The sequence below is a fragment of the Haliotis asinina genome, chromosome 9 (genome assembly GCF_037392515.1).
Source record: "Haliotis asinina isolate JCU_RB_2024 chromosome 9, JCU_Hal_asi_v2, whole genome shotgun sequence".
NCBI lineage: Eukaryota > Metazoa > Mollusca > Gastropoda > Lepetellida > Haliotidae > Haliotis > Haliotis asinina.
In genome coordinates, this window is record NC_090288.1 from 1,600,276 (window position 1) to 1,623,811 (window position 23,536).

Here is a 23,536-nt window from a genome sequence, read left to right on the forward strand (position 1 = left end):
GTTAACTGTACTACCAAGTCTCTTGCTGCATCTGACTCTCGCTACCAAACTCCACAGAGGCAGTTAACTGTATTACCAAGTCACTTCCTGCATCTGACTCTTGCTACCAAACTCCACAGAGGCAGTTAACTGTATTACCAAGTCACTTCCTGCATCTGACTCTCGCTACCAAACTCCACAGAGGCAGTTAACTGTATTACCAAGTCTCTTGCTGCATCTGACTCTCACTACCAAACTCCACAGAGGCAGTTAACTGTATTACCAAGTCTCTTGCTGCATCTGACTCTCGCTACCAAACTCCACAGAGGCAGTTAACTGTATTACCAAGTCTCTTGCTTAGTCCGACTCTCGCTACCAAACTCCACAGAGGCAGTTAACTGTATTACCAAGTCTCTTGCTTAGTCCGACTCTCGCTACCAAATTCCACAGAGGCAGTTAACTGTATTACCAAGTCACTTCCTGCATCTGACTCTCGCTACCAAACTCCACAGAGGCAGTTAACTGTATTACCAAGTCTCTTGCTTAGTCCGACTCTCGCTACCAAATTCCACAGAGGCAGTTAACTGTACTACCAAGTCTGTTGCTGCATCTGACTCTCGCTACCAAACTCCACAGAGGCAGTTAACTGTATAACCAAGTCACTTCCTGCATCTGACTCTCGCTACCAAACTCCACAGAGGCAGTTAACTGTATTACCAAGTCTCTTGCTTAGTCCGATTCTCGCTACCAAATTCCACAGAGGCAGTTAACTGTACTACCAAGTCTCTTGCTGCATCTGACTCTTCCTACCAAACTCCACAGAGGCAGTTAACTGTATTACCAAGTCACTTCCTGCATCTGACTCTCGCTACCAAACTCCACAGAGGCAGTTAACTGTATTACCAAGTCACTTCCTGCATCTGACTCTCGCTACCAAACTCCACAGAGGCAGTTAACTGTATTACCAAGTCTCTTGCTTAGTCCGACTCTCGCTACCAAACTCCACAGAGGCAGTTAACTGTATTACCAAGTCACTTCCTATATACGACTCTCGCTACCAAACTCCACAGAGGCAGTTAACTGTATTACCAAGTCTCTTGCTTAGTCCGACTCTCGCTACCAAACTCCACAGAGGCAGTTAACTGTATTACCAAGTCTCTTGCTTAGTCCGACTCTCGCTACCAAACTCCACAGAGGCAGTTAACTGTATTACCAAGTCTCTTGCTTAGTCCGACTCTCGCTACCAAACTCCACAGAGGCAGTTAACTGTATTACCAAGTCTCTTGCTTAGTCCGACTCTCGCTACCAAATTCCACAGAGGCAGTTAACTGTATTACCAAGTCTCTTGCTGCATCTGACTCTCGCTACCAAACTCCACAGAGGCAGTTAACAGTATTACCAAGTCTCTTGCTTAGTCCGACTCTCGCTACCAAACTCCACAGAGGCAGTTAACTGTATTACCAAGTCTCTTGCTTAGTCCGATTCTCGCTACCAAATTCCACAGAGGCAGTTAACTGTATTACCAAGTCTTTTGCTTAGTCCGACTCTCGCTACTAAATTCCACAGAGGCAGTTAACTGTATTACCAAGTCTCTTGCTTAGTCCGACTCTCGCTACCAAACTCCACAGAGGCAGTTAACTGTATTACCAAGTCTCTTGCTTAGTCCGACTCTCGCTACCAAATTCCACAGAGGCAGTTAACTGTATTACCAAGTCTCTTGCTGCATCTGACTCTCGCTACCAAACTCCACAGAGGCAGTTAACTGTATTACCAAGTCTCTTGCTTAGTCCGACTCTCGCTACCAAACCCCACAGAGGCAGTTAACTGTATTACCAAGTCTCTTGCTTAGTCCGACTCTCGCTACCAAACTCCACAGAGGCAGTTAACTGTATTACCAAGTCTCTTGCTGCATCTGACTCTCGCTACCAAACACCACAGAGGCAGTTAACTGTATTACCAAGTCTCTTGCTGCATCTGACTCTCGCTACCAAACTCCACAGAGGCAGTTAACTGTATTACCAAGTCTCTTGCTTAGTCCGACTCTCGCTACCAAACTCCACAGAGGCAGTTAACTGTATTACTAAGTCTCTTGCTTAGTCCGACTCTCGCTACCAAACTCCACAGAGGCAGTTAACTGTATTACCAAGTCTCTTGCTGCATCTGACTCTCGCTACCAAACTCCACAGAGGCAGTTAACTGTATTACCAAGTCACTTCCTATATACGACTCTCGCTACCAAACTCCACAGAGGCAGTTAACTGTATTACCAAGTCACTTGCTGCATCTGACTCGCGCTACCAAACTCCACAGAGGCAGTTAACTGTATTACCAAGTCTCTTGCTGCATCTGACTCTCGCTACCAAACTCCACAGAGGCAGTTAACTGTATTACCAAGTCTCTTGCTTAGTCCGACTCTCGCTACCAAATTCCACAGAGGCAGTTAACTGTATTACCAAGTCTCTTGCTTAGTCCGACTCTCGCTACCAAATTCACAGAGGCAGTTAACTGTATTACCAAGTCCCTTGCTGCATCCGACTCTCGCTACCAAATTCCACAGAGGCAGTTAACTGTATTACCAAGTCTCTTGCTTAGTCCGACTCTCGCTACCAAATTCCACAGAGGCAGTTAACTGTATTACCAAGTCTCTTGCTTAGTCCGACTCTCGCTACCAAACTCCACAGAGGCAGTTAACTGTATTACCAAGTCTCTTGCTTAGTCCGACTCTCGCTACCAAACTCCACAGAGGCAGTTAACTGTATTACCAAGTCTCTTGCTGCATCTGACTCTCGCTACCAAACTCCACAGAGGCAGTTAACTGTATTACCAAGTCACTTGCTGCATCTGACTCTTCCTACCAAACTTCACAGAGGCAGTTCACTGTATTACCAAGTCACTTCCTACATACGACTCTCGCTACCAAACTCCACAGAGGCAGTTAACTGTATTACCAAGTCACTTGCTGCATCTGACTCTTCCTACCAAACTCCACAGAGGCAGTTCACTGTATTACCAAGTCACTTCCTACATACGACTCTTCCTACCAAACTCCACAGAGGCAGTTAACTGTATTACCAAGTCTCTTGCTGCATCTGACTCTCGCTACCAAACTCCACAGAGGCAGTTAACTGTATTACCAAGTCTCTTGCTGCATCTGACTCTCGCTACCAAACTCCACAGAGACAGTTAACTGTATTACCAAGTCTCTTGCTTAGTCCGACTCTCGCTACCAAGCTCCACAGAGGCAGTTAACTGTATTACCAAGTCACTTCCTGCATCCGAGTCTTGCTACCAAACTCAATTTAATTTTTCTTAAAACATTTTTTGTGCTGATTTTAGTTTCATATAGGCAAATAACAATGTTATATATTTTTCACCCAATATATTTCAAAATGAAATGATTATCGTGTTATGTATAGTCTGAGGTCAAGGATGTTTATCAGAACATAAGAAGATATTAAACCCTAGATTACCGAGGATGGGTAATGAGAAGCAGGACTGGTCAAGTTGTGATGTTATTAGGCTGAGTGATGAGATGCCACCTGTAATATGTGAGAGTGACATAGATAGGTCCATCTATTCCTCTACCAGATAACTAACTGCTCTGTGATGGATGGGTAATGGTCTGCCATGCACAGCTCACCTGCTAAGGTGTTCGAGACTATTGTCAGTCCTTAGGCCTCAAGTCTGTGAATACCAGTTGTACCCATATATTTTGTTCCCTGCTGGTCCTTACAGCTAACAGCATTTTTTATCCCCAATAGCTAAGAGTATTATTCATCAGAAAATATCATTTAGTAATTTCTAGTTTTAATCTCGACCAGCAGCTGCTGCCTGTAAGTGGAATGACTGACATTTTTAGAGGCAATTTTGACATATTTTTTTCATATGGGAATTACTAATACAGTAGTTAAAACAACGGGGTCTTCACATTCTGATCAAGACCCACAACTTTTAATGGTTCTGGGTCCTTAGGGTCAGCAGCTTTTCAGGGTTAAGGGCAAACACTGGCTGATGTGCTGATGGTAGGCAGCAATACGTTATGTGTGTTAACTTGTCTTACTGTTGTTTCATGGATTGAGGTGACACAGTGGTTTAAGTGTTGGCTTAGCATACTAATTAGGCCCAGGTTTGATTTTAAAAATCTAGCCCAGACTTACAGCTCATCCCTGAAATGAAAATATTATCCAGAAAGAAAACAGTTCATAATGGGGAAAAATATAATGAAGAGAATCGAGAGACAGTCTTCATTTTCAGAAACTGGAAATTGAGACTTGCCACATTTTCTAGACTTATATGGGCTTTCAGAGTATATGTTCCATTGAATCTCCACAAGTACCCTGGATGCATCTATGGATGACAATTTTATTACCTCCCTTTAGTGGATCAGCATTCACACAGCAGCCAATCAGCTAACCTGCTGTTACAAACTGAGATTGCCAGTGTGAACTGGCCTTTCTTTTTAATCAGAGTTGATTGAAAAATGATTACTCATTAAATCGCTTGATCAGTCAAAATATCTGCCCAACTGCCAGGGATGGGTTATACCTGCCCAACTGCCAGGGATTGGTTATTTTCAACACACTGATTGCCAGATTATCAAATTCACCTGTGAAATGGTCGGGTTAAAATTTCGCCATGTAATTGAAGATATTTTGTGGACAGGTAAGTTTTGATCAGGACTGGCAAGTTATACATCTAACCAGCCCAGTGATCAGACTAAACTTTATTTGAGTTTCATACCATGGCTTGACATGAAAAAATATGTTGAATGGATGATCAGGCCTTCACACGTGTTGCAAGTGTTTACAAGCTTGCTGCCTGTATTGAACAGGAAGACATCAATATCTAGGGTTTTTCTGTCATGTTTTTCACTCTTCATGACATGACTCTCCCATAGAAACCCAAAATAAATATGAAAAAAATGAAGAAAAGAAAACGTCATCTCAAAAGTTGCCTGTTTTCACATTAGTTCAGTACACCATTAATGATTTGAAGCCTTCAGGGTTTAGACTTGAGGAGTGGTGCCATTGACAATAGTAGCACATCTTAGTGTGATAAGACTTAGATCTATCAAACACACTGTTTGTATGGTCATGTGTCGATAAGAACACACTTGAAGTGGTTCAGTGGTTAGAAGTACTCTCAGCTTGTTTGTTGGAGGCAGAATACTATTTGTGGAACAACTACTTCCAGTGGACCAGACATCATGTAAACCTGTAGTGTTGGAGCATGGTGTCAGATGACCTATGGTACTCAGTATTTCAAAGTGTTTCTCAACACAGCATCCAGCTTTCTCCCATCAGTGGGTACAGACCATGACCTCAACCTTGTTACAGTCTCTGGAACATAACTTAGACTCATCACACAAAGCTGTGGTGTTATGCTGGGCCTATTTGTGTCTCACTTATTGTTTCAACAAACAAATGATTTCATTTAACAGGTTATCAGCTATAAGTTGTTTCAAGAGCATTTAGAAGCTGGTGGAATCAGATGCTTCACTTCACCTGAAGGAGAGACTAGGAGCTGTCTGGAAATGTTGTGACCTTGTATAATAAACAAGTTGAACCAGAAAGCATTTTTAGTTTAGGTTATCAGCTTGTCACTGGTGCAAAGGATCTCTGGAAAAAACAGAAGTCCTCAGGCCTCACTTTCACATTTGATGGTTATCCTGGTGAGTGAGTGAGTGAGTGAGTGAGTGAGTGAGTGAGTGGGTGGTTGGGTGTGAGTTTTATGCAGTTTTCAGCAACATTCCAGCAATATCAGGAGGGACACCAGAAATGGGCTTCACACATTGTTCCCATGTGGGGAAGGAAACCAAGGTGATAGAAGACACTGGATGGTTAGCTTATGAGGGTGTGTGTCAAAAAGTAGTGAACCTAACTATATTCTCAATATCCAGTGTTTGTAAAAATACCATTTTATTGTGAAGGGATCATTAGCAAAGCCATATCCAGAGTTTCACAAATGTGGGTAATGTTTTTAATGAGATACGAGTCATCACAACACACTGGAGGATAATAAGATTTGTAAGATAATTGCAGGAAATGAAAACAATATATCATTTGGTACCTGTTGGATAATGGTATGGCCTCAGATAATATATAAAAAATGTTCAGAATGGTTTTGAATGTATGCCTGTCATAATCAGTTTGTGGATTGCTTGATTTAGATTTAGACAAAAGACCCCACTTTGATCTTTCACAAACACTGTGTTCAGATATTGGCACTGTTTACAGTATAATGGGAGCTGACACTTGTGTTACTATTCAGTATTTAGCTTTAACCTTTGGCATCATGTATGAAAAGTGAAAACATTAGAATCAGTTATGCCCCTAAGACTACGGCATCTGGAAAGGGGTGGGCACTGTGGCCATGAAGGGGGAGTCTTTTTAACATGTGAATGTAGTTTCAATTTGTTTTTTATGCACTTTAATATATTTGTTTGATTTTTGCAGACTTATTCCCACTTCAAACACACAAAATGTTTCTTGCATGTTTTGTTTCCTGAAGTTTGCAATGCATGTATTGCAGATTTTTCATTTTTTGGTTAGTACCAAGATAAGCAGTCAAGCAAAATAGGGATTGTGAGGCTGGTACACAGCAAACCAGTTTGCTTGAGGTTGACAGATATTATGTAGAAAATAGGAAAAAACAGCTGCATTTACATCATTGTCATGGTGAGGCTTGCTACTCTTTGACATCCCCTCATAGTGATTGGTCAAGTGAGATTAGGTTGTAAGGGACATCGGCAATATGTCAGCTGTATTGTGACTAAGACAAGTTATAGACAACTTCGTTATTCAGGATGCTTGATGAGGAGCCTTGTTCTTCAAGGATTGTTGTTTCTTCAGCTGAAAGACAGCATTGATGAGTGAGGCCAGTTCTTGGTGTCCACGGTCATAGGAGGACTTGCATACTGTTGAAACTGGTGTAAAACCTTTATGTCAGTAGTGGTGACAGTGAACATGGTTTCAATATAAGCTGAACTAATGATGAATACTGAATGTTACTCTAACTTAACATGTGCAAATATGCCAGAAGCTCATCAAATATCTTACAAATTAATTTGTGGTTACTGCACTGGATTATGTGGATGTATAGATTGGCTCATCTGAGATGATGCCAATGTGGCTTCCTGGGAACTTAGTAGACAGCCAGGGAATGGACAGCTGGTTCCAAACTTTCTTCAGACATTAGTGGTTAGGCTTAGATGGTCCTATATAGAAATGAAGGAACTGGAATTATGTGTCCCTGTTAAAGAACTGACTCCAGTACAGTGCTGGAACCATATTGTCACACTCTTATTTTATTGAGAGTTGCAGATGCAAAACATTGACCCATCAACTGAGATTAGAACAAAACTTCAGTTTGAATAATAGTTTAAAAGTTTGTCTCATTTTCTCTTTTTCTTTTATTTTACTCGATTTTTTTAAGAAACATTTTTTCATTGATGTTTGAAGAAATAATGAGTAACATACGAAATTTCCATGAACCACTTTCAAGAATGATCTATCAGTACCATTTCAAAATCACACCTCTCTGATGGTATGACCTGTGAATCTGTTTGAAATACATTACTCAGCAAGTAAAACTGGTCCTGAAGTTGAAAATCGTTTTAACTACTTTACCACTTATATTGACTTTCAGGCCAAAACATTTGCCAACTAACACAAAAAGAACGGAGATGACCTTCACAAATACGAAGGCAATGTGGCCATGTGGAACTGATCAGTGTTCATCCCTGTCTGAGAATCACTTGCAGTTGGACCTAAATACCGCTTTATCCATCTCTGACTTGTCCTGGAAAGACAAGGTGATCCATATGAACATGCCTCAAGATTATCTCATTTATGAAAACAAATAGGATGAATGTCTAATAATTATTTCATGGTGTCTCAATGTATGTTTTGCTGTTTTTAGTTGCCGATTCATATTAGTTATAGCTCTTCCATGCGGAATCTATGGTCTACTGGTATCAGTCAACACAAGCTCTCTAACTGTCGCAGACAACACATTTCAGCTGCTGGTTACAGGCAGAAGCTGGAGTATAGGAATTATCTTTGATGGCTTTTATGGACAGCATGGTGTTAGCATGTGTTTGTGCTCTACCATTAGACCACAAACATCTCAAATTAGGTGATAATTCGTGTAATTGGTGGTAGGGTTCCAGGGATGTTGAACATGTAGTTCCCCTCCCTGCCACCAGGGGGCAGATCTCGTTGACAGCTCGTAAAGATCTCATCCCCAGTAAATCTGTTGTGGGTGATGTTCAACACGTTGCTGGTGAGGCACACAGCCGTGCATGTGTTTAAGGTGTATACAGATATACATGTGTTTAAAGTGATAAGAGTGCAGGAAAGAGTAACTTCGATTCCAACTGTGGGATTTAATTTGTTTTTTTCATAATAACTAAGCTGTGAAACTGTAAATAGCATATCTTAAACTCTTTCTGTAATGGATGGAGTTTATGTCAAAAACTGAAAACCAATACATACGCTCACATGCGACCATGACTAAATGCCACATTGGAACTGAAACCAACAGTTGAATTTGCCGTTCAAGATGTTGTGGGTACAAAACGACTATGAAGGTATAGCACAGAAGGGGATGTATGTTTTTAACATGTGGAATTGTTAAAATCTAAACTATAATCTTTTGATGAACATAAACATAGGTAGAGGAATGGTTGTGTATTATACAACCCAAACTGATGTAAAAGTAGATCAAATTGTATAATCATAGTAACTGATACACAGCCAGAGACTCAAGTAAACTAGTATTGTTATTAATTCTGCTCCTTTTGTCATGTCCCAGAGATCCTGACTACTACCCCCAACATAGGAGACCCGTATCTTTAGGGGACTTCAATACACATTATGCTGACATGCTCTGACATAGGTTCTACTACAGACCCGTATCTTTAGGGGACTTCAATACACATTATGCTGACATGCTCTGACAAAGGTTCTACTACAGACCCGTATCTTTAGGGGACTTCAATACACATTATGCTGACATGCTCTGACAAAGGTTCTACTACAGACCCGTATCTTTAGGGGACTTCAATACACATTATGCTGACATGCTCTGACATAGGTTCTACTACAGACCCGTATCTTTAGGGGATTTCAATACACATTAAGCTGACATGCTCTGACATAGGTTCTACTACAGACCCGTATCTTTAGGGGACTTCAATACACATTATGCTGACATGCTCTGACAAAGGTTCTACTACAGACCCGTATCTTTAGGGGACTTCAATACACATTAAGCTGACATGCTCTGACATAGGTTCTACTACAGACCCGTATCTTTAGGGGACTTCAATACACATTATGCTGACATGCTCTGACAAAGGTTCTACTACAGACCCGTATCTTTAGGGGACTTCAATACACATTATGCTGACATGCTCTGACATAGGTTCTACTACAGACCCGCATCTTTAGGGGACTTCAATACACATTATGCTGACATGCTCTGACAAAGGTTCTACTACAGACCCGTATCTTTAGGGGACTTCAATACACATTATGCTGACATGCTCTGACAAAGGTTCTACTACAGACCCGTATCTTTAGGGGACTTCAATACACATTATGCTGACATGCTCTGACATAGGTTCTACTACAGACCCGTATCTTTAGGGGATTTCAATACACATTAAGCTGACATGCTCTGACATAGGTTCTACTACAGACCCGTATCCTTAGGGGACTTCAATACACATTATGCTGACATGCTCTGACAAAGGTTCTACTACAGACCCGTATCTTTAGGGGACTTCAATACACATTATGCTGACATGCTCTGACATAGGTTCTGCTACAGACACGTATCTTTAGGGGACTTCAATACACATTATGCTGACATGCTCTGACAAAGGTTCTACTACAGACCCGTATCTTTAGGGGACTTCAATACACATTATGCTGACATGCTCTGACAAAGGTTCTACTACAGACCCGTATCTTTAGGGGACTTCAATACACATTATGCTGACATGCTCTGACAAAGGTTCTACTACAGACCCGCATCTTTAGGGGACTTCAATACACATTATGCTGACATGCTCTGACAAAGGTTCTACTACAGACCCGTATCCTTAGGGTACTTCAATACACATTGTGCTGACATGCTCTGACAAAGGTTCTACTACAGACCCGTATCTTTAGGGGACATCAATACACATTATGCTGACATGCTCTGACAAAGGTTCTACTACAGACCCGCATCTTTAGGGGACTTCAATACACATTATGCTGACATGCTCTGACAAAGGTTCTACTACAGACCCGTATCCTTAGGGGACTTCAATACACATTATGCTGACATGCTCTGACAAAGGTTCTACTACAGACCCGTATCTTTAGGGGACTTCAATACACATTATGCTGACATGCTCTGACATAGGTTCTGCTACAGACACGTATCTTTAGGGGACTTCAATATCTTTAGGAGACTTATATATATGTAAATAAATATACAATTTAAGTTGGTTTTCACTTGCCATTTTTTACAATGGCTGTGAGTTTCCAAAACATTCTCATACAAAAACATGTGAGCTACTAGTGTTTGGTTCCTTGAGCTATTTTTGCTTCATTAGTAAAATTCTTTCAATAAAAGTGGAATGTTAAACTGAGAATGCTGCCATTGTTACAATACTTGTGCAAAAGAATTCCAAGCTTGGAATGAACACCACATCCAGGTTTGACCTAAGTCTGACCGATGGAGGCGTGGAATCCAGCATGAACTCACAGTGAGCAGTACAAACTATTTACCAGCGTAGTTCTTCCATAAGGAAACCATCAGGCCTGATAAGTTCCGGATCTATTTAATCTACTGTAATTCCTCCACCTCCAGGACCTACTGAATCATGTTCTCAGCAATAAAACAATGATTAATGTGAAGTTCTTCATTGCCAGGAGATCAAACCCAGGTGAGTCAGGAGTTGGCCTGGTGCAGTCTGTCTCCTTGTTCAGGATACTTACCTACATACACCAACTGTGTGATAACTACCTGAATACACTGTGTAATAATTACCAGAATATTCCAACTGTGTGATAATTACCTGAATACACTGATGGTGTGATAATTATCTCAATACACTGTGTGATAATTACCTTTATTTCTGTAACTGTTGGCTATAGATTAGTACTGGTGGCTTCAAGTTAGTACTGTTACCTGCAGGTTTGTAATATTGGCTGCAGGTTTGTACTTTTGGTTGCAGATTAGTACTGTTGACTGCAAGTTTGTACTACTGGTTGCAGAGTAGTACTGTTGGCTGCAGGTTAGTACTGATGGCTGCAGGTTTGTACTATTGGCTGCAGATTAGTACTGTTGGCTGCAGGTTTGTACTGTTGGCTGCAGATTAGTACTTTGGCTGCAGATTAATATTGTTGGCTGTGGATTAGTACTGATGGCTGCAGGTTAGTACTATTGGCTGCAGATTAATACTGTTGGCTGTGGATTAGTACTTTCGGCTGCAGATTAATACTGTTGGCAGTGGATTAGTACTTTCGGCTGCAGGTTAGTATGTTTGTATGCTGTATATGTCATGTTTAAGCATAGAAAAGACAATTTGAACACTAATGTGTTAGTAATTGTGGAAAATAGATATCCCAACTTTTGTGCAAACCAGAAAAATGTCACAGATTACATCATGGGCGGCAAAGCCTGATGCAGTGTTAGCTGGGCGTGGCACACAGCACATCAAGGTGTGTTTACACCCACAGAACATAGAGCAGAGTGCAGCAGGTGCTCAGTATATGTGATCAGTGTGCTGAAGTTCAGCATGGTTTGACCCCAGACACTCTAGCGACTGTAGAAACAGTTTCCTAACACAGAGGTCAAACATGACCCGTCACTGCTGGCATTTAACAAAGTTTATTTACCAACTCTTTCCCAATCATCATGGACTATTTAGCAAGTATACATTGTGACTTGTTCATACATCTCACTGAGTGCCATTCAGACATTAGGAAGCACAATATAGACAAACTTTCCTGTTGGAAATATCTGTAAGGATCTGTGTTGAAACATCGCACTCATGTAATAAGGAATAAGTTGTTACCCATAATGTTTGTCCATATTACTCATACACTGTTTTGACAGATCGTTAGATGTTGTCAGAACCTCTGTGTCAGATCATAAATATAAATCAGCCCCATAACTTTGTCCTTGCCAGCTGACTGTGGATTATGACCACTGTGTACATGGTACCTCTGTGGGAAGCAACATGGGAAACTTGTCTGTTTGGTTTACACACAGTCAGCACCAGAAACCCCCCAAGGGAGGTAACACTATACCCTGGTAGTGTGGCTCGCCCAACAAAACATGATTACAATATCTGTTCTTACTCCATGATGTGAGTGAAGTGTTATCAATGTTTTACAAGGTTGATGATGTGTGACATATTTATAATACTACTCAGTGAAGCTGTATACAGTGACTGGGTGTGATAGATAGACAGTCCACCTACTGTAGGTGTTGCCAGGGGTGATGATGTATAACATACCTTACTCACTAAAGCTGTATACAATGACTGAATATTATAGAGACATACAGTCCACCTACTGTAGGTGTTGCCAGGGGTGATGATGTATAACATACCTTACTCACTAAAACTGTATACAATGACTGAATATTATAGAGACATACAGTCCACCTACTGTAGGTGTTGCCAGGGGTGATGATGTATAACATACCTTACTCACTAAAACTGTATACAATGACTGAATATTATAGAGAAATACAGTCCACCTACTGTAGGTGTTGCCAGGGGTGATGATGTATAACATACCTTACTCACTAAAGCTGTATACAATGACTGAATATTATAGAGACATACAGTCCACCTACTGTAGGTGTTGCCAGGGGTGATGATGTATAACATACCTTACTCACTAAAACTGTATACAATGACTGAATATTATAGAGACATACAGTCCACCTACTGTAGGTGTTGCCAGGGGTGATGATGTATAACATACCTTACTCACTAAAACTGTATACAATGACTGAATATTATAGAGAAATACAGTCCACCTACTGTAGGTGTTGCCAGGGGTGATGATGTATAACATACCTTACTCACTAAAACTGTATACACTGACTGAATATTATAGAGACATACAGTCCACCTACTGTAGGTGTTGCCAGGGGTGACAGGTGGCGATGTATAACATACCTTACTCACTAAAGCTGTATACAATGACTGAATATTATAGAGACATACAGTCCACCTACTGTAGGTGTTGCCAGGGGTGATGATGTATAACATACCTTACTCACTAAAACTGTATACACTGACTGAATATTATAGAGACATACAGTCCACCTACTGTAGGTGTTGCCAGGGGTGATGATGTATAACATACCTTACTCACTAAAACTGTATACACTGACTGAATATTATAGAGAATTACAGTCCACCTACTGTAGGTCTTACCAAAGGTGGCGATGTATAACATACCTTACTAACTAAAGCTGTATACACTGACTGAATATTATAGAGACATGCAGTCCACCTACTGTAGGTGTTGCCAGGGGTGATGATGTATAACATACCTTACTCACTAAAGCTGTATACACTGACTGAATATTATAGAGACATACAGTCCACCTACTGTAGGTGTTGCCAGGGGTGATGATGTATAACATACCTTACTCACTAAAACTGTATACAATGACTGAATATTATAGAGACATACAGTCCACCTACTGTAGGTGTTGCCAGGGGTGATGATGTATAACATACCTTACTCACTAAAACTCTATACAATGACTGAATATTATAGAGACATGCAGTCCACCTACTGTAGGTGTTGCCAGGGGTGATGATGTATAACATACCTTACTCACTAAAACTGTATACAATGACTGAATATTATAGAGACATGCAGTCCACCTACTGTAGGTGTTGCCAGGGGTGATGATGTATAACATACCTTACTCACTAAAACTGTATACAATGACTGAATATTATAGAGACATGCAGTCCACCTACTGTAGGTGTTGCCAGGGGTGATGATGTATAACATACCTTACTCACTAAAACTGTATACAATGACTGAATATTATAGAGACATGCAGTCCACCTACTGTAGGTGTTGCCAGGGGTGATGTATAACATACCTTACTCACTAAAGTTGTATACACTGACTGAATATTATAGAGACATACAGTCCACCTACTGTAGGTGTTGCCAGGGGTGATGATGTATAACATACCTTACTCACTAAAACTGTATACAATGACTGAATATTATAGAGACATACAGTCCACCTACTGTAGGTGTTGCCAGGGGTGATGATGTATAACATACCTTACTCACTAAAGTTGTATACACTGACTGAATATTATAGAGACATACAGTCCACCTACTGTAGGTGTTGCCAGGGGTGATGATGTATAACATACCTTACTCACTAAAGTTGTATACACTGACTGAATATTATAGAGACATACAGTCCACCTACTGTAGGTGTTGCCAGGGGTGATGATGTATAACATGCCTTACTCACAAAAGCTGTATACACTGACTGAATATTATAGAGACAGACAGTCCACCTACTGTAGGTCTTTCCAAGGGTGGCAATGTATAACATACCTTACTCACTAAAGCTGTATACACTGACTGAATATTATAGAGACATACAGTCCACCTACTGTAGGTGTTGCCAGGGGTGATGATGTATAACATACCTTACTCACTAAAGCTGTATACACTGACTGAATATTATAGAGACATACAGTCCACCTACTGTAGGTGTTGCCAGGGGTGATGATGTATAACATACCTTACTCACTACAACTGTATACAATGACTGAATATTATAGAGAATTACAGTCCACCTACTGTAGGTGTTGCCAGGGGTGATGATGTATAACATACCTTACTCACTAAAACTGTATACAATGACTGAATATTATAGAGACATGCAGTCCACCTACTGTAGGTGTTGCCAGGGGTGATGATGTATAACATACCTTACTCACTAAAACTGTATACAATGACTGAATATTATAGAGACATGCAGTCCACCTACTGTAGGTGTTGCCAGGGGTGATGATGTATAACATACCTTACTCACTAAAACTGTATACAATGACTGAATATTATAGAGACATGCAGTCCACCTACTGTAGGTGTTGCCAGGGGTGATGATGTATAACATACCTTACTCACTAAAACTGTATACAATGACTGAATATTATAGAGACATGCAGTCCACCTACTGTAGGTGTTGCCAGGGGTGATGATGTATAACATACCTTACTCACTAAAACTGTATACAATGACTGAATATTATAGAGACATGCAGTCCACCTACTGTAGGTGTTTCCAGGGGTGATGTATAACATACCTTACTCACTAAAGTTGTATACACTGACTGAATATTATAGAGACATACAGTCCACCTACTGTAGGTGTTGCCAGGGGTGATGATGTATAACATACCTTACTCACTAAAACTGTGTACAATGACTGAATATTATAGAGACATACAGTCCACCTACTGTAGGTGTTGCCAGGGGTGATGATGTATAACATACCTTACTCACTAAAGTTGTATACAATGACTGAATATTATAGAGACATACAGTCCACCTACTGTAGGTGTTGCCAGGGGTGATGATGTATAACATACCTTACTCACTAAAGTTGTATACACTGACTGAATATTATAGAGACATACAGTCCACCTACTGTAGGTGTTGCCAGGGGTGATGATGTATAACATACCTTACTCACTAAAGCTGTATACACTGACTGAATATTATAGAGACAGACAGTCCACCTACTGTAGGTCTTTCCAAGGGTGGCAATGTATAACATACCTTACTCACTAAAGCTGTATACACTGACTGAATATTATAGAGACATACAGTCCACCTACTGTAGGTGTTGCCAGGGGTGATGATGTATAACATACCTTACTCACTAAAGCTGTATACATTGACTGAATATTATAGAGACATACAGTCCACCTACTGTAGGTGTTGCCAGGGGTGATGATGTATAACATACCTTACTCACTACAACTGTATACAATGACTGAATATTATAGAGACATACAGTCCACCTACTGTAGGTGTTGCCATGGGTGATGATGTATAACATACCTTACTCACTAAAACTGTATACAATGACTGAATATTATAGAGACATGCAGTCCACCTACTGTAGGTGTTGCCAGGGGTGATGATGTATAACATACCTTACTCACTAAAACTGTATACAATGACTGAATGTTATAGAGACATGCAGTCCACCTACTGTAGGTGTTGCTAGGGGTGATGATGTATAACATACCTTACTCACTAAAACTGTATACAATGACTGAATATTATAGAGACATGCAATCCACCTACTGTAGGTGTTGCCAGGGGTGATGATGTATAACATACCTTACTCACTAAAGTTGTATACACTGACTGAATATTATAGAGACATACAGTCCACCTACTGTAGGTGTTGCCAGGGGTGATGATGTATAACATACCTTACTCACTAAAACTGTATACAATGACTGAATATTATAGAGACATACAGTCCACCTACTGTAGGTGTTGCCAGGGGTGATGATGTATAACATACCTTACTCACTAAAGTTGTATACAATGACTGAATATTATAGAGACATACAGTCCACCTACTGTAGGTGTTGCCAGGGGTGATGATGTATAACATACCTTACTCACTAAAGTTGTATACAATGACTGAATATTATAGAGACATACAGTCCACCTACTGTAGGTGTTGCCAGGGGTGATGATGTATAACATACCTTACTCACTAAAGCTGTATACACTGACTGAATGTTGTTACAGGTATACAGTCCACAATAAATTAATCCTTTGGTTTTCTGCCAGATTTGTTTTAAGAATGTGCTTTTGTTTATGGCGTGTTTGCTGTGATAAGTATTGAGGTGTAGAGGGTATAACAGTCAGATGAAATGTGGCTTTTAGAATCTAATTTCAAGTTTGATTTTATTTTTTGCCTTAGATTGAAAAAGAAGAAATTGCTTGCTTCAAAACTGACTTCCTGTTCCAAGTGCAGTTAATGTGAGGCCATGTAACACAGTAAAGAAAAAATGGCTCTTTCAAAACTAGGTTATCAGGGACCGTGTATGTATTTATGTAATGTTATCTGGAAAAACCTTTGATTTCTCTAACAGGCAAAGATAGAATAGCAGCTTTCAGCTCCAGCATGGAGCAAGTTCATTTTAAATGACAGAATTTATTACATTGTTGAAATTTTCCCTTTTAGCCAAATATTCTTTATATTTTTATTAGGAATGAGTACTCATGACAGAAGTCACTGACATACAAAAAGGTCTAGTCTGTTTGTGAAATATAAGCAATTCTATGGCCTGTTTCAGTGAGCTTGACTTCATGTTAACCAGTGTTTGAAATACCTGCCTGCTCAACCGCCCAGGATGGGTTATCTAAAACACAGACTCCTAGATTCTCAAATTCACCTGCATGATGGTAGGATTATAATTTAAACTTGTATATATGAAGATATTTGGGGATCAGGGAAGTTTTGGGCAGGGATGGCAAATGTTGCATCTAACCAGCCCAGTGGTGTGGCTGAAGTTTTGGGGAGTTTCATACCATGTGAACTTTGTGCTGCAGTTTAACCAAGAAGACACCAGTGTTCTCACCTGTACTTATAATTCAAAACTTTGACTCAAAACTTGACCATACTTTTGGTTCTTTCGCAGGTTGTAATGGAACTGAAAAAAAAAATGAATAAAAACCCACTTAAAGTGGCTTTTAATACTGTCCAATCATTCAATCACATTCTTAAGAAAGGAAAGGGTGCACATTTCATTTTTACAAGAGTTTCAATGGTCATTTAATAAACTTTGTGCTGAACACACACACACCACACCCGAACCCACCTTCTCACCTCTGGATCTGCCTTTGGAATAACCATCCCAACTAGCTTTAATAATGATGCTGATCAGACATACAATAACAGAGGCATTCAAGGGCACTCAACATGTAATTATTGTTAAAAAAACTCCATGTAACCATAGCAACTGATCACTGAATTTTCCATGAACGGGATGAAGAATTTCAGGGATTTTAAAGCTAGCGTAAAACGTTTAAAACGTCCTGTGTGAGAATGCAGTCTGTCTTGAAGTGGTTCAAGTGGGTAGAGGATGAAAGTGAATTAACTGATTCTGTTGATTGGTCACACGGTTCACACTGATGGACAGGGTACTCCTAAACATGGAGGAATCACTGAGTGTTTAAACCATATATGTTAATTTTAGTTTGAAATTTCTATTCTCAACACTCTGTTCTAAACAATTTATGAGAGTTAAATTTTGTGATGTTTGCCAAGATGTCTGTATACTTCCCTGGTGAGTTCAGATGTAAATACAGTTACCGTATACAACAGGAGGCATCATCAGCTGGGGGAGGGTTGGGGGTAGGGGGTATAGCAGTCATATCAAGGTGTCATTATCTTGCCCTAGACGGATATTGTCTCTATATGCACCTACTAGTATATAATTCACAGTTTTTCTGAATCATTATTGATTAATTGATTTGATTTGTTTACAGGATGATGTACACATGTTGAAATGTATGTTTTGAGGGAATCCCATGTCTTTGTGTAGACAAGTGTCCATGATTTCTTTAGAAGATTACTTATTTTGTCTTGGAGACTCCCATGTCTTTGTAGCAGAGGTTCTGTGTCTTGTGAAGGAGGTTCTGTGTCTTGTGAAGGAGGTTCTGTGTCTTGTGAAGGAGGTTCTGTGTCTTGTGAAGGAGGCTGTGTGTTTTACGAAGAAGACTCCCATATTTTGCGCAGGTGACTCCCATGACTGTGTGTAGGGTAGTGAAGTCTGTGTTTGTGTTTTTTGAAAAAGACTTTGTGGAGGAGGCTCCATGTTTTGTGCAGGAGGCTCCATGTTTTGTGCAGGATGCTCTGAGGTGATCTCGGTTTTGTGGTCAGATTTTCTCAGCTATTCACCATCTGTGAAATATTATGTAACTCTGCTACAACTATTCACCGCCTGTGACACATTGTGTTACTGTGTTACAGCTATTCACCATCTGACACATTGTTACTGTGTTACAGCTATTCACCATCTGACACATTGTGTTACTGTGTTACAACTATTCATCGCCCGTGACACATTGTGTTACTATGTTACAAACTATTCACCATCTGTGACACATTGTGTTACTGTGTTACAACTATTCATCGCCCGTGACACATTGTGTTACTATGTTACAAACTATTCACCATCTGTGACACATTGTGTTACTGTGTTACAACTATTCACCATCTCTGGCACATTGGGTTACTCTGTTGCAATTATTCAGAATGTCTGGCATATTGTGTTACTCCATAACAACTGTTCACGACATGTGACACATTTTGTTACTCTGTTTCAGCTGTGCATTGCAGGAGTGTCGGGTATATACTACTGTGCCACAAACTTCACATCATTCTCAGGGACAAGGAAAGCATTTGTTACAAAGGTGGGTGTAATCTGGGTGTTTTTCATGTTGATGTGTGTGATACTTTAAGCTATGAATATTGAGACTCCTAGTTCATTTCATCATGGTGATCAGTTCTGTAGCCTGATGGTAGAAGCCATGATTAAAGTTTTTTTGAAGGCATGTTCGTGTGTACCACAGTTTGGATATTGATAGAATATTGAAAAAAGCGATGTTAAACCATCGTAACTCAAGGAAATTCAAATCTAACCTTAGCCCTGTCACATGATGTGATACAGTAAACTTGGACAAAGTGCTGTGACTATGTGTCCCAGTCCACCCAGCTGTCAAATGGGTACCTCGTTAGGATGAGAGAGCCACAATAAACTCAGTGCGTCTAGTGGCAGCAAGAGTTGTATACTCCCCAGGGAGTTGAGATTGAAATACGATGTGCTGTTGAGATTGACATCCGGTGATCGAGGGAAAATACCTAATGTAGCGCTTTGAGCATGCTTTATGTATGGAATTCAGCACATTATAAATACACATATTATTGTTATTATTACAGCTATTTGTGTAGAGTTATATCCCTTAATCAGGTTTGTCGGCAGAAACGTTTGTGGGTTCTTTAAACTAGGTGCTGTTTTCACACACTTCTTTGAGTGTAAGTTTTAGAGGATGGAGAGCTTAATAAGGACAAGCATGATGGATGAACAACTTGGTATTCAGGTGATGCAACATTTCAATACAGATTCTTGTATCGTTGTTAAACATGCCACACCAAACATATGTTACATCACGTGAATAAAGAAGTTGTTTGTCCATAAACTTTTTATCATGTCATGATGCATCTGAAATAAACAGAATGTTGAAAGAATCACTATATTTATTTGTTGAAGGGAACTTACCCTCAAAGCAGATCTACACGTGAAGGTCCCGCGGTGGAATAGGCCTTCAGCAACCCATGCTTGCCATAAAAGGCGACTATGCTTGTCATAAGAGGCAACTAACGGGATCAGGTGGTCAGGCTTGCTGACTTGGTTGGCACATGTCATCGGTTCCCAGTTGCACAGGTCGATGCTCAAGTTGTTGGTCGCTAGACTGTCTGGTCCAGACTCGATTATTTACAGACCGCCGCCATATAGCTGGAATATTGCTGAGTGTGGCGTAAAACTAAACTCACTCACTCACTCAAGGCAGATCAGTTCCTTCTTCTTCTATTCAGCTTGGTGATCTGTTGCAGGCCGTGTGTCTCTTCTTCTCCGTGCTGGCCATCTTCCTCTGCATCATTGCCACCACCTTCCCTGTCATCCACCTCAGCCGCATATTCACATTCGCCACATGTCGCCTCTCCAACAACAACTGCCTGTGTTCCATGACAGCTGACTTTGAGTCCCGTGTGTTTGAGTATTTTGAGGTGGAAGACTGTCATGTTGTCCAGGAGGAAGTGAGACTGTACCTCCTCATCATGGGAGGACTGTGTTTGTTAGGATTCATCATATCGCTCTGGTTCGTCATACTTGTCTGGCAAGCTCGCTATGGCAAGTTTTATTCAGGACTTCGCCGACAACAATCCTTAAAGAATTATATGAGGTGATGTGACAGAATCTATGGAGTGAATGACATGCTGATACTTATCTATGTTAAGGGCATGACTAGTTTAAGACTTGGCCCTGGTCATGGATAGGTATTAATAATCATCTGTATGTTGGTTTGCGTGGAGGTTACTACTACTTGAGGTGATGCGATTGCTCTGGTATGAATGATAGATGTAGTGAAATAGATGTGTATCCATGTTTAGGGCTGCACAATATAGAAAATATGCCCTTAACATGAGTAGGTAGCCAATTGTTATGTGACTGATTTACATCTGTCTGCCAGATTCACCTACATTTCAAGTTTGTCACGGAAACGGACATTGGATGTGCTACTAATATTTGACCTGATAGGGTGGTACATAAAACGCATTAAAATATGATAATAATATAAAATATCGCAGACATGGACAGTGTTCAGAGTAGATACAACCTGTTTGTACAATATTGACACATGCCAGGAAGAGTTATCTCCCATGACAAGGCTATTGGCGAAGATGTTTGTGGTATACTTATGTAAAGCAGAATAATTTCATCCTGTGTGAATCTGGTTTCCCATTCCCATTCTGTATTCCCATATGCCTTGGATCAGACAATCCAGGTTTCTTGGGGTAGACCGTAACAAATAATACACATTTTTGGGGAGAGTAATGAGAAAACAAACATTTTAGAATACAATGTAAAGTGCTAATTCTATTTGTCTTTTCAGTCAAGGAAAACATGTTCAGGAGAATGAAGAGGTTGAATCAGAAATATTACGAGCATTTTTAATGGGGATTCAGCATTTTTTAGTGTGGGGTGGGAGAATGCATTGGTTTATTGTTTGACAAAGTATTTCAACGTTTTGAGAGCATGTAGGTTGACCAGTGGTTGAAGTGAATGCTCACTGCGCTGAAGACCTGGGTTTGATTCCCAACATGGGTCCAATGTGGGAGACACATTTCTGGTGTCCTTCACCATGACACTCACTCCAACTGCTGTGATGCCTGGTTATTTACAACAAATGTAAGGAGCCCAGTGATTGCCTTCTTACACAGTAGGCTGGCTGGAGCTACTCTCAGTTGCTGGAAGGATCAGCTCTGGGTCTGTCAGGGAAACGAATACTATGTGGATTATCAAACACAGATGTTTAGTTGTCAGGAAAGCAATTTCAGTGTACTCCAATGATATACATTCATTTATCTCAACTCAGCCAAAACAGGACTTACAAGTTACAAGCCGGTTTCTATGGTGTTGTCTATAATGTTTACTAACAACTAGCTGTTGCATCATGCTCACAGATGACGTCTCATTGACTATTTATGCGTTACAGACATATGGAGAAGATCACACTTTTCTTAATCTACATATTGCAGATCAGTTGATCAGTATTCACAGTTAGGATTACACAGAGTGGTCACAAGCTTCATTTCTGGTATTTCAAACTTTTATAACACATTTTGTTATACACAATTCACAACTTGACAAATGAAGAACACTGTTTCACGATTCAGCACCTATTCTCAAGTCTCACCAATATGACTTCCTGTTTGTTGCTAAGTTACTCTCAGGTATTGCAAGCTGCTGGAACCTTGAATTCTGTATTGCTATGACAACCTGTGTCATGATATAACAAGGGAATTTTGTTTGAATCTTCGGTTTGTGGGATTTTTTTGTGTTTTTTTTTAATTTTTTGTTGACACATTTCTCTAATGTAAAGAGTTTGTTCAGTTTATGTAAGAGAATAATTATGATCGATAAGTATGCAACAGAAAAACTGCTTATTAGAGAAGTGTTTGCTCTTGGAGAGATGAAGGATCAATGGTTGAAACTGTATTTGTGTACATGAACTTGATGCTGCATCACAGATGTCCTTACTGAGGCTACTCACGCTACAAGTCGACATGGTCCGAGGGCAGGAGACAGTTCATTAATCTTGTTACTGCTGCAAGTTCATGAGGTATTTACTGTGTAAAGCTTGTAAGACATTTTGTATATATATGTAGCATTATTTATGATGTATTTTATGTTTGCATATGTTCAGTTTGCAGGGCGAGAGATTGTCTCCCTTTGTGACTGGTTCTCATTCTAGCGGTTGTGATTACATGGAAGTTCAGTCTGTGTCCTGTGTTCTGTCAGTGTGTGTTATCCTACTTGTTGGATTTCGTATACAAATAGTCTGTTTTTGTGAGATTGTTTAGCATAAAATAAAACTGAGACATAAAACAGATGCAATAACAACTACCAGTCAATGATAAATTTTGAATGTAAGTTTGGAATGTAAAATGTGACTTAGTTTTAACTGCTTGTTCTTTAACTGTCCCTATGCTGTCGCGAATATTACAGTTTGATCATGGGAGAAAATAGGACAAGAAAAACCAGTGGTTGATGTTCTGAGTAATATCCAACATCAGGATGTGATGCCTGACATAAACAGGGCGAACCCAGAAAGACATAACTGTCAGCCTGGCAACATTATCATGACCATCACTTTATCGCTCAAGCATTGTTAA

The 23,536-nt window shown here is 40.1% G+C and overlaps 1 protein-coding gene across 1 annotated transcript in view; it reads left to right on the top strand.

The window, feature by feature from the left end:
• LOC137296029 (sarcospan-like) overlaps positions 1–23,145 on the top strand; it is a 48,303-nt gene extending 25,158 nt beyond the window's left edge. Inside the window, exons 2-3 of the mRNA XM_067827666.1 lie at positions 19,405–19,491; positions 20,693–23,145. Of these exons, the coding sequence (XP_067683767.1) occupies positions 19,405–19,491; positions 20,693–21,046 (441 nt within the window). The 3' untranslated portion in view covers positions 21,047–23,145. The remainder of the gene's footprint in view (positions 1–19,404; positions 19,492–20,692) is intronic.
• Positions 23,146–23,536: the final 391 nt, after the last annotated feature.